This window comes from Drosophila erecta, unplaced genomic scaffold, assembly GCF_003286155.1.
Source record: "Drosophila erecta strain 14021-0224.00,06,07 unplaced genomic scaffold, DereRS2 tig00000000-arrow-pilon, whole genome shotgun sequence".
Taxonomy (NCBI): Eukaryota; Metazoa; Arthropoda; class Insecta; order Diptera; family Drosophilidae; genus Drosophila; species Drosophila erecta.
In genome coordinates this window covers 17,072,692-17,085,451 of record NW_020825194.1, presented here as the reverse complement: position 1 = coordinate 17,085,451, position 12,760 = coordinate 17,072,692, and the positions used below count along the sequence as shown (strand labels likewise).

General features: G+C 43.0%; 2 protein-coding genes across 13 annotated transcripts in view; one reads left to right on the top strand and one right to left on the bottom strand.

Moving 5' to 3' along the window:
• LOC6553151 (unconventional myosin-XVIIIa) overlaps positions 1 to 1,733 on the bottom strand; it is a 30,364-nt gene extending 28,631 nt beyond the window's left edge. For 3 of the 5 annotated variants that reach the window (XM_015154665.2, XM_015154670.2, XM_026975766.1), the window contains exons 1-2: positions 1,555 to 1,733; positions 49 to 533 (exon numbers count right to left, since the gene is read on the bottom strand). In XM_015154665.2, coding sequence (XP_015010151.1) covers positions 49 to 501 — 453 coding nt within the window. In that variant the 5' untranslated portion in view covers positions 502 to 533; positions 1,555 to 1,733. The other 2 variants (XM_026975765.1, XM_026975764.1) reach the window with 2 other exon arrangements.
• A 423-nt stretch (positions 1,734 to 2,156) lies between these two features.
• On the top strand, positions 2,157 to 6,768 carry LOC6553218 (RAC serine/threonine-protein kinase). 8 transcript variants are annotated; one of them, XM_026979845.1, is made up of 8 exons: positions 2,157 to 2,624; positions 3,697 to 3,736; positions 3,874 to 4,688; positions 4,761 to 4,958; positions 5,024 to 5,413; positions 5,473 to 5,706; positions 5,771 to 5,917; positions 5,982 to 6,768. In XM_026979845.1, the coding sequence occupies exons 3-8, from the start codon at positions 4,161 to 4,163 to the stop codon at positions 6,063 to 6,065; spliced, it is 1,581 nt and encodes a 526-aa protein (XP_026835646.1). In that variant the 5' UTR covers positions 2,157 to 2,624; positions 3,697 to 3,736; positions 3,874 to 4,160; the 3' UTR covers positions 6,066 to 6,768. The 8 variants fall into 8 exon arrangements, 6 of the variants coding, with proteins under 6 accessions (XP_026835646.1, XP_026835639.1, XP_026835642.1 ...); XM_026979838.1 differs by having other exon boundaries at positions 3,684 to 3,736; XM_026979841.1 differs by having other exon boundaries at positions 3,651 to 3,736.
• Positions 6,769 to 12,760: the final 5,992 nt, after the last annotated feature.

Below are 12,760 nucleotides of genomic sequence, written 5' to 3'. Positions count from 1 at the left end.
GCAAATTCATTTAATATAATTTTGAAGTAGAAAAGACAAAGAACTCACCTTTAACCCTCCAGAGAGCAGAGAATGTGTGACCTCGCTGTAGTTGACACTCACGCCGGCGCCGTTAGACGCTCGGCTCTCGATGTGCGTCATCACAGATGCTACAATCTCCTCATTGCCACGATCCTGTTCTGGATCTGCAGCTCCCACTGCTCCCCCGTTGCTTCCGCCGTTTGCGTCTGCATTGAGGGCGGCAAAAAAGTCTGCGCTGTAGTCCGCCGTAATTCCGCTGGGCAGCTTTTCCTTTTCCTTGCGACGCCCTCTGATTTTAAGCGACCGCCGCACCTCGTCCAGGCGGAGCAGCTCGTCGGTGCTCATGCTGCCGGTGACGCCTGTCACGCCTCCAATTCCTGGGCCACCAGAAGTGCCCTTAGCCTCTTTGCGCAGCTTCTTTTCGCGCTTGCGACGCTCCTTGTCCTCATCCCCGGCACTCTTCTTCATAAAGTTGAACATCTTGTGTGGCGTGTGGGGTCCTTAGGTGCTAGCTGTGGAGTGGAGGTGTTGGTGGGTTAATGCGAAGTTCAAGGGCGTGACCAAAAGTCTGGACTAATTCGATTTGCAATGTTCTCTCTGCTGCGCTCTATCCAGGGGCGGATCTACATATATAAATTTGCGGAGGCTTGTTTTGGAATAATGGAATTTTGTTGTGTAATATTACTTTCACGTACTGCAATGATACCGTTATTTCTAAACTTGGAATTGGAATTACTATTGATTTGATCTTTAATCAGTAATATAGTCATATCAAAAACATTTATGAGGTACACAATCCTCATTTAAGGTGGTCCCCTCGATTCGCCCCTGTACTGCTCAGTCCTGTTCTCTTCATATTGCTATCTCGCTCTTACAAATGCGCAGCCCTATCGAGCAATGCACCCGCCCGCACAACAACCGTTATCTTGCAGCCGTATGTGTGTAAATGTGCATATTTGCAACTCACATAAACAATGGCATATTTCTTCACTTTTGCAGCCACACTTCTTGTGCTGCGGTGGCGGCTTTGCTTTTGTCATTGAGTCGTTGCCATTTGCCCTGTTTCTGTTATTATTTATTATTCAATTATGCGCTTTCTTTTCCACAGCTAGCATACATTTGTTTTGTTTTCACACGGTCTCACACACACACAAAGGCTCGTGGCTACGTTGGTATTGATTGCCCCAGACTGCACTGTTCCCTTCCCTCTACACCATCTATTCCAATTTTCCATTTCTCCAACTAATTGAATGCACTCGATTCTGCCTCATTACTTATGCTCATGCTATTCCAATTGCTCATATTCGGCGAACGCTCTTATTCGGCCACAGCCCACAGTGATACACACGAAAGGCAGAAAAAGAAAGTTGAGAGTCAACAACACCTTTGTTTTTGCACTTTTCTACGCCTTTTTTGATAACACACACACACTGGGAGGCACTCACGCACACACAGACGCGCTGGTGTCTTAATTTGTTTATTCGGGAGTGGCAGGCGATGTTCTCCCTTCCGATTGGATTGCATGTTATTTACCTCGTTTTGTGCCAATGGGGCACTTTATTCGCTACTCGTTTTCTATTTTTTTCGGCTCAAAGGAGACTTCGCGTTCTGCATAAACAAATCTGAGCAAGTGTGCCCAAAGAGGAGGAAATCAAAACACGTCAGCGAAACTTTCAAAGAGAGATGACTCTTCCACCCACTTACAGATGGTCATACTTATCAGAATTTAGCACCAATTTTTAGTGCGGACTCGAACCAGATAAAATAATTGATAGGGCTGGCAAACTAATAAGTCAAGGATGTTTTTAAGACTTCTAAAAATTCGTTAATGCTAAAAATTGTCTTAAGCTTACATTGCACAACTTATGAAGTTTTTAAATAGCCGTAAATGAGTAGTCCAATATCCTTATATTAATGCACTGCATATATAAGAATAATTAAATGGAAATTGTTGGTAAAGTGTCGGCCTAGACCTAACTAAGGTTTATGTTAACTACGAAACTGCAGAACTATTAATTTATAAGCATTATTTGCATTATAAGCATTATATTTAAGCAATATTTGCGCGTTGTACAGCTCTAAATTAATGTGCTCATCTGGCATCTCTGTGCCGTGACTATCGGCTAACTATTGCTAAAACTGGTGGCAACGCGGCTCGAATCAGTTATCGAGCCAGTTATCGAAAAAAAGTGAAGCGTAAAAACTAAACGGTACTTGGAAAATTTATTTTGCCTGTGTGCGTGCTTCTGTTTATGAAAACTACGTTTTCAAGCATTTGTAATTGGTGCAACGTAGCGTTGGAAGGCAAAAAAACAGCGAGTGGAAACGCCCGGGTGGCGGAAATCAACTTCCAGTGCGCGAGTGCGAGACTGTGTGTGTGTTTCGTTCCGTCCTCTGGTGTCTGGCACCTTAACACAACAACAACTACTGCAGCAGCAGCAACAACAACACTAGTAAGCAGCAGCAACATCACACGCACAATAATAAGAAGGCCCGTGACGTTGTCGCTGCCGTCACCATCAAAAGGAAAATACCAAAACGAGCAGAAAAACAAACCGCAGTGCAGTAGGGAAAGCTAAATTCGCGTTATTTTACAAAACTAGGTGGGTTCTTGTCAGTTTTTCCACCAGTATTTCCACAATTTCGATTTCCACGAAGTGATTTGACATGTTGCGCTGCTAGGTCGCCGCTGCCCACACACACTCACACACTCGGTGGCTCACTCACTCAGTCACTCACACCCACACGGCCAGACACTCGCACACACACGGCCAGACACTCACACACACACTCACACTACACCTTTGTGGCAGACACGCGTACTGTCTGTCTCCCTCCCCCTCGCACCCACAGTCTGGCCTCACTCGCACTTTGCAATGCAGCCCTGTCTGTGTGACTGCCCCGGTGTGCGAGCGCCTGTCCGCTAATGTGTGTGTGTGTGTATTTTGTCGATTTTTATTTTATGTACATTTGTTTACAGTTTTAGATAGATAGCGAAATTTGTACAGCCGGCGGCCATCCGTCGTTGACATTTTCGCAAATTGTAAATGAATATGCTTTTGCTTTTGCAGCTGTGCGAGTGTGAGTGCGAGTGCTGCCTGCGAGTCCCCTATATATGTGCATATGTATAAGTGTGTATATATGCATATACATAAGTTCATGAACAGTCGCCGCCGTCGACTTGTTTTGATTTAATTTCGCGCTAAATGCAATCGCGAACAATTTTCACTCGTATCGCTGTGTCGCTGCGTAACATGGCGGGGAATTTCGTTTGAAGCCGAAACTGCCAGCAACAACAAGGCGACGATGGCGCCTACATCTGCATGTGCCAGTGACTAAGAATCCAATCCCATACCATACCATACCAGGCCATACCAAACCATCCAATTCGATGCAATCACAATCACAGTCCTCATTTCAATTTGATTCAATCCCTTTCTGGCTGCGAAAATGCGGCAAATGTTTTGCACCAGCTGCTGACGCAAGCGCCAACTGCATTTGTCATAAACATGCAAAATGACAATAACAATTGTTTACTATCAGCGTGAGGTAGGCGATTTTGTGGGAAGTACATATCTGGATAGACTTGGCACCCTTTTAGTTGCTGTTTCCCCATTTTTGAACGATAGCTCATTTGGAAACTATTTGTTCACTTGGATTAGCTTATGCCCACAGTTTACGGAACCGCCAATATCTACATGTTGACCCCCTGAAGGTAAACCTTTTATTAGACGTACCCTATGCTAAAGCCAGTTTCTTCTTTCTTTCCCTCAGTGCAAGTCAATCGCAGTCTTAGTTTAAGTATGACACACTCAACATGAACATAAGACATTCACTGTACTCTTCTTACAGGTTCTTCATTCGCTTGTCCCTAGGGTTTGTGAAACAGCCTCAACACGAATTACCTACCGTTTGTCCTTCAGCGGCGATCGACTGTGGTTGCCAGCGCGCCAGCGCCAGGATCTGCCTCTAGGGTTCCGGAATCGCCCAGCACCACAGGGAGCAGCAGCATTAACATCATCTACAGCAAATCAACCGATCCAAGTAACAGCCACACCAGCGGCAGTGCAGAGAAATTCAGCTGGCAGCAATCCTGGCCAGGCAGGACCTCCTCGGCCGTTACAGACGAAACCGGAATCATGTCAATAAACACAACTTTCGACCTCAGCTCGCCCAGCGTTACATCGGTTCATGCGCTCACGGAACAGCCGCAGGTCGTAAAGGAGGGGTGGCTGTTGAAAAGGGGTGAGCACATAAAGACCTGGCGGCAGCGGTACTTCGTGCTCCACTCCGATGGAAGACTGATGGGCTACCGCAGCAAGCCGGCAGATAGTGCCAGTACGGCATCGGAACCCTTGCTCAACAACTTTACGGTGCGCGGCTGCCAGATCATGACCGTCGATCGGCCCAAGCCATACACCTTCATCATCCGCGGCCTGCAATGGACCACGGTAATCGAGAGGACATTCGCAGTCGAATCGGAATTGGAGCGGCAGCAGTGGACGGAGGCCATTCGCAACGTATCCAGCCGGCTTATCGATGTGGGTGAGGTGGCTATGACGCCATCTGTTCAGACAGACATGACAGACGTGGATATGGCCGTCGAGCTTTCCGAGCAGTTCTCCGTACAGGGAACGACTTGTAATAGCAGCGGCGTTAAGAAAGTGGTAAGTACCATTCACCTGGTCAGTCATTGGCCAAGGGCGTGATCGATCTGACTCCACCTTATCTCCTTGTAGACTTTGGAGAATTTTGAGTTCCTCAAGGTGCTCGGCAAGGGCACCTTTGGTAAGGTTATTCTGTGTCGCGAGAAGGCAACCGCCAAGCTGTACGCGATCAAAATTCTTAAAAAGGAGGTCATTATCCAAAAGGACGAGGTGGCCCACACCCTGACCGAGAGTCGTGTGCTCAAGTCAACAAATCATCCGTTCCTCATTGTAAGTATTGCTAGTAATATATATCTTATGTAAACCATCTAAGATATGTCTTTCCATTTCTGCAGTCACTCAAATATTCGTTTCAAACCAACGACCGCCTGTGTTTCGTGATGCAGTACGTGAACGGTGGCGAGCTCTTCTGGCATTTAAGCCACGAACGTATATTTACAGAGGATCGAACCCGCTTCTATGGGGCAGAGATCATTTCTGCTCTAGGCTATCTGCACTCGCAGGGCATCATTTATCGAGACTTGAAGCTGGAGAATCTTTTGCTGGACAAAGATGGCCACATCAAGGTTGCAGACTTCGGTCTGTGCAAGGAGGACATCACCTACGGCCGCACGACAAAAACCTTCTGCGGTACACCGGAATATCTAGCTCCGGAAGTATTAGATGACAATGATTATGGCCAAGCGGTGGACTGGTGGGGCACTGGCGTGGTTATGTACGAGATGGTGAGTCCGCTGCATCTGCAAATTAAATTAATTAGTATTTAACAGAAATATTTTTACAGATCTGTGGTCGTCTTCCGTTTTACAATCGTGATCATGATGTGCTCTTTACATTGATTTTGGTGGAGGAGGTTAAATTCCCGCGCAATATCACAGATGAGGCGAAAAATCTGCTAGCTGGCCTTCTAGCTAAGGATCCCAAAAAGCGTTTGGGAGGTGGAAAGGATGATGTCAAGGAAATACAAGCACATCCATTTTTTGCGAGTATTAACTGGACAGATCTACATCTAAAAAAAGTAGGGTACAGTAAAACGCTTACCTATCAATATATACTAACCGAATTTAAAACGCGTACCGTAGATACCGCCGCCTTTCAAGCCTCAGGTCGCATCCGATACGGATACAAGGTACTTCGACAAGGAGTTTACGGGAGAGAGTGTGGAATTGACGCCGCCGGATCCCACTGGGCCGTTGGGTTCCATAGCCGAAGAACCGCTTTTCCCGCAGGTAAGAAAAACATTCAAAGAGGAGTTCTGTATGTTCATCCGATTTTTTGGTTTCACCGCCACAGTTCAGCTACCAAGGAGACATGGCCTCCACGTTGGGCACCTCGTCGCACATTAGTACTTCCACAAGTCTCGCATCGATGCAATAGAACAAGTTTACAAACTTTTACAAGCACACATCATGTTCTGCTTCATCACCTATTATACCTACTATACCTATAACACATAGAAATGGGCAAAAGAAAACAACAGCAAGAAATATATTAAATATTAATTATACCATGATAACGAAGGCAAGCAAAGGGTTTTCTTGCTAGTTTATATACACCAATAATAAGAGAATTGAATTGATAGTAACTTATTTTTGTATAACGAGAAAGGGAACGTTGAACGAAGGGGCAGCAGAGAAGCCGAGGAAAATAATTTACTACATATGATTATACACATATATATATATATAAATATATATACATAATTATATATACAACTAAATATAACACTTAGGGCATAGCGCTTGAAGTGATTAGTTAATTTTAAACGCAAGTAAAAAATTTAACCAAGCGGCTCAGAGCGGTGCGTTCTAGTGGTAGGATAAGGCATGCATCATAGGATAGCATCGTCTGGGGGCCGCCTAAGCTGATTGATTATACGGATTATTCACGCAGACAGCACTCACACAGCCACATAGCATATAGCGAACATGAAGTTTAGTTAACTGGAAAGCAACAAATCGAAATACATATATTCAACACCGCCCCCACATGCAACACTCGTATATATACATTATTTATAATCCAAAGAAGCAAAAAAGAAACAGAAACAATTAAAAGTTATATATAATGTTAAAATTGCCTCTACTGTGCTGTGCTTTATGCAAAACTACAACAACAAAAAACAAACAACCTAATAGTTAATAAACGAGGGAAAACATACATCAATGCAGTTCATAGGCGCCAATAATTAGCAAACAACTAAAAGATATATTCAGGCATAAAAATATTTCGAAACAATAACGGCAACAGCAAAATGATTACAATTGACGCCATTTTTTATTATAATTTTTTACGAAAAATATATATTTGTAAATATTTATAAAAAAGCAAAAACTTACAAATGAGTAAATGCAAAAAAAAAAAAAACTGTATGTGTCGGGTGGAAAATGGAAGTCACCATTTGAGGCCACAAAAGGTTTAACCTTTGACACAAGAGAAAACGTATCTTTGTCATTTCATTTTTGGCATTGGAAAGTTCATAACAAGTTTTGTATACTTAGAGCAAGTCAGCAAAAAATATATATGAATCAACCACAACAGACTTACAAATAGTTCCAAAAGGAAGATTAAAAATTATATAAACAGAAAAAAAAAACCTAAAAGAAAATAAAGAATTTTTGATATTTTTATATGCGCAATAAAAACAAAAATCAAGAATAAAACGAAACAAAAAGGTTATTTTATATTTCGTAAAGAAAACAAAATAAATATTGTAAATAAAAATTATTAAATAAAATCAAGTTCGGGCATTTCAACTGAAAACAAAGAAATTGAAAGTATAATCTATCTTCTAAATGTTAAAGAAAACCTATCAATCGATGAACACAATAAACAGCAAATCGAAAACGAAGCGATATAGAAACGATAAAAATGCCAAAGAAGCGGCGAAGTTAGGTGGAACTCGAGGAGAACCGACAGCAGCGAACAGCCAGCCAGTTGGGATATTTCGGTTGGAGTCTTGGACTTGTGATGGTTCCAAATAATGACTAGGAACGAACTAACTAGCTGAAGCCAGCCTAAGCTGAGGAGAGATATCAGATAGCTCCGATTGAACCAAACTTTATATCCTTGAACAGCTTGCAGTCCTTGCTTTCTGCTCACCAAGTTTGCGGCTGACATCTAGGCTAGCCAATATCAATCTCAGATCGATCAAGCAATACATAGACAAAATATAGAATCCCTAAGCATGGCTTACTAGACATACAACCCGAGAATCGAGTTCAACCAGCCCCAGAACCCTTCTGACAGACTCGTTAGGCAAGTCTGCCCGCATAGGGGGAACCAGCTAGAAATCTAAAGCAAAGACTTAGAAATCGTTTAGGGACATCCGAAGCAAATTGAATAGTAGCCTTAGTGGATGTCAACATCTCTGGAATCCCAAATCGAAACATTTTCTCCCCGTCGAAGGGGACGGAAGAAATCTTTAAAAATAGTTGTCTAAGTTTACTGAGTTTAGTGAGACAATTTTTGATTTCGATTTTTTAACAGAATTTTTAACTCACGAACTGCAAACTACAATGTGTTCTAAGGCAAAATAATAAAACAACATGGTTTAAAATGGACTATATATAGAAAGAAACCGAAAGAGATATAACCAGTCAGATCGTAGATCATCTCGAGCAACTTGAGCTGTTTTTTGTATTGTAAAAAAGAAAAATATAACCCCGTTCCAACAACCGCGATCCAGATCCAGATCCAGCCCCCAATACTAACCGAAAATTTGATTAGGAGTAATTTTTGATAGGCGAAATCGCGAGTTTCGCACATTTTTAATTATTAATTATATTAAATAAAGATAATAATGACTAAGCTGATTTATAAAACGATTCAAGATCGAACTAAAACATACATATACATGCATTCGAAACCAAGTTTATTATACAGTGAAAACATAATAATAAAACTACATAAAAAACCAAACTAATATGCAAAACGGTTTTTTGGGAAATCGGCCTCATTTTATGCTGCTGATTTTCAGAATTTTTTCATTTTTTGTTTGATGGTCTTTTGCTTTATTAATTCCCGTGTATCATAACTATCATATTCTTCTACTAAGTTTTGCAACTAAATGGTGTTTAAACGTACGAGTGGTGATAGATAATTGAAGTAAAATGCCTAAGCTTCTTTTCGGATTACATAACTGTTACGAAATATTCACAGCAATACAAGTTCTCTTCACCTCGTCCTACAGTAAAATTGGGTCAAGAAAACTATGTAAAAACGAGGGTACATCCTAAAGTGGATGGAAATGGAGGAAGCGGAAAAACGCACTGGCCAAGCGCCAATGACCGACTTAAGTATTCGGGAGCAGCAGCTCGAATCCGAGGAGTGGGCAGGCCCGGAGTCCGACTTCCACCTTCAGATCCCCACGCCCGATCCCATCGCCAGTGCCAAGGAACGCGAACAATGCGTTTTGTCCGATGATTAATTGCATCGCAATCTTGGGGGCCACCGAGTGGCGGACGCAGTGGAGGCAGCTTTCCCCTAACCTCGAGTACATGTGCTTGGGATATGAGTGTTCGCCACATATAGTATATACAAGCATTCATGCATATATACAGACAGAATGTGTGTCGCTCCAGCCGCAAATACAAGCGGATATAAGCGCGTACTTAGCGCGACACAAAGCTATTAATTTTAGCAACTGCGCCCATCCAAAATAGCCCAGACAAAGCGAAGAAATTTAATTTCGAACGCAACGAAAGCGAAAGTGAATCATATTGAACTTGAGATATGTTTTTTGGACTGGGCTGGGTTCGAGACGAGCTCGTTTCTGGGTTGGGTTGCATCCTTAGGCCAATACTGCATTGGCTAGTAGATTGCCAATGGCAAGCCCTAAGTGCTTAGGAAAGTGCGATTTGTACTTTCCCTTTTCGGAGCTGCCCGTGTCAAGTTTAGCTTAACAACTGAGCCGAAATGGAGAGCTTATGACGGATAAGACGACAAATGAAATTGCAAACACCGAATCCAAATGAAAGCCGCATTGGCATTGGAAAATGCCACGTTTGCCACGAATGAAAAATGCTCTGGGCCGATATTTATTCTGGAATTGGTTTGAAGTAGTTAGGACTGGATCTAAAATTCAATTTATAATATTATTTCGTAGTAAAATATACCTTTATCACCATAATTTTTTTTTGCCGGCATTTGTATCGTCGTGTGCTTCGCGCTATTGTGAAAATCCTCAACATGCATAAATTTATAATGATAGGAATTTCTTTTTAAATATTTATGAAATGTAAGTTTATAAGTTTAGTTTAATACCACCTCGTCGGCAACAACTCGATATTGATGAAGCTAACAACTGCTAATTAAAGACTTGTGTGCACTTGGGAAATCGGGTACGTATTTTGAAACTGTGTACTGGATCCATCATTGTTTTCCTACCAACTTATGGCCTCATCCCAATCTTCCAATGGATGTTGGCAGGAGGGAAGCGGCTCGTTTGCTTTGTTCGCTACGCGCGTTTTTCGCGCTTTTCATTTGCCAAGCAATTTTTCTATTTTCACCTCCAGCTCTCGGGGCTCTCTTTGCTTTATAGTAATGTGAAAATTTCTGAAACTAGAAAAATAACAAACAACTATTTGTTGTTGCTGTTGGGCAGCAGCGGCAACTGCAGCAACATAGCATACTCGTGCATATATGTATGTGAGTATGTGCAGGCACTTAACAACTCCAGCATGGAGTCTAGGAAAAGCGGAGAAGAAAAGTGAAATACATCAAGGCACGTCACATCCATCAGACATTTATGAGCAGCACGAGAGCACGCCCCACTCCAGAGCGGATCAGGTCTGGGACCAAGAGTACCATCAAGACCGAGACCAGGTCCACCAAAAACAGGCTTCCCAGTCATTGCCAAGGAGGCCCAAAAGCCCAGCCAAAAGCGTGGCTAATGAATTGGAATTGTTCGAAGATCGGAAGAGGAGGAACTGGGATGATGATGAGGATGAAGATGCGGAGGAGGAGGAGGAGGCCCTGGTCTAAGTGTCGTCTAGCTGCAATCGAAATTAATGAAAAACTTTCGTTTATTTAATTGCACAGCCGCCCAGACCAGAAGATGGCTCAGAAGAGCCGGGCCTGGTTTATGGGTTATGGCCATATCAAATCCATAGGGCAAGACCAGCCGGCTGGATCCAACTCAATCCAACATCGACATCCGAAGTGAAAATGATTGATTGATTGATCGGCGTTTGTGTTGCTGTTCGTCGGTTGTTAATATTGTTTGCCGCTTATATATATAGCAATCGGCATTGTCAGTATTTGGCTGTTGTTACTCCTTTTTGGTGTTTGCCGAAGATTTGTTTGACTTTTTAGTGGGCAATTATTTATTTGTTTCGCGCATTATTCGCCGATTTCGCTGCAATTTTGTTTGTTCGCTTTTAAGGGGATCGTTTATAGCAACTATACATCGGGCCATCGGACAAACTTTGATTGAGGCTGATTGAGAGGAGGCTCTGCGGTAGCCCCACGTCCGTCCAATCGAATGGGGAATAGATGGCTCTCGAATCCGGCGGCTAATTGCTGCCGGAGTGGGGGAAAGTGTGGCGACAACTGATCCACTTTTTTCGTGATGAGTTATGTGTGATCTGCTAATGATCAACTAATGGCCTAACGATGATCCACTTTGCCATTCGTCTGCAGACTGCAGATTATAGTTTAGATAAAAAACGACAATCCGGGAATGGCAAGTAGTTGGATGTCTGTGTGAGCAGCTAGTTAGTAAAGCTACATTTTTGCATTAGCTTTTTAAAAAAAAAATTAAAATTATGGACAAAGCATTTTTTCAAATTGCTAAATTCAATACCCATGTAACATCTTTAAAGAACAATAACCACCTATGTACCTACTCCGAAATCGTTGCAACTATCTATGCGATTGCCACTGGTACAAACAACCACTCACTCCAGATTCCGATTCAGTAGCTTACATTTGTTTATCTACAAACAAGCAGTCATCCAACCACTGGCCAACTGGATGCACTCACTCCAGTTGCCGCGAACCTTTTCAACTTTGACCGCATTGCGAATATTTTGGCCATGTTCAACAGCATTTTGGATTGGCTTCGGTGCACATGTCAAGCGTTCCAGTTGGCCACCACCTGCCTCCTTTGCCCCTCTGCTCCTCCCGCATGTTAACATAATAAAAACGGGTCAACATGGCACACATCTCTACTCCCATTTCGAAGGAGAGTCTTTGGCCCCGACTCTGGCACCGTGGTCAAGTTGTGGTCAGCAGAGTGGAGGGATCTCTGGATGTGGGGTTCGGGATTCCGGGTTCGGGGTTTGGGGTTTGGGGCAGAACAGAACACAGCATAGACGCCAAATATAGACGTTGGACAATTTCCGAGCATGCCTTGGAACGCCTTTATTATATGACTCCGTCTAAACTCATACTCGCAGTCCATGAAGTATGACAAAAAGAGCCATGTACAAGTTGTTATATGCGATAACCTAGAAAGAGAAATGGCAAAAAAAATACCCACAGCATATTCTTTTTATCTCTTGCAGGAGGGGAAATGCGAATGGCAATCGGAATGGTATGGTATACCATAGTATGGTATGGGATGGTCGCAGATGGGCCAGAATGGGTTGGCAAGACAGAAGAAAGCTGCTCGAACACACCTCGAAAATGTCGGAAAGTGTGCGCCGATAAGCCAGCGACACGACAAAGATTCTAATTGCAACGTGGACAACGGATCTGATGCAGCGAAGCACTGGGAGAAAGATCTCCCAAGTACTCATCACCAAATCGATTGTTTATGCATCGCGTTATACATGCTTAGTTTTTATATAACCTGAACGATCTACTTATTAATATTTAGGAGCAACCTTTTTTAATCTGATTTTAAATAGATTCTTAATATCGAAAAGGGCAACAAAAGTGATGGGCGTTATGGAGAAATCCACGCCCAGGCACGAGACTGAGGTGGTCCAATCTTGAAGGAATATATACGCTGTGTGCGGTAGCTGCTGACGATGATGAGCTGACTGATGGGGATGCGATGAAGACGTGGATGTGAATGTGGACCTGGATCAGCGGGCGGATCACTCTGCCGTTAGGCGGGGAATCAA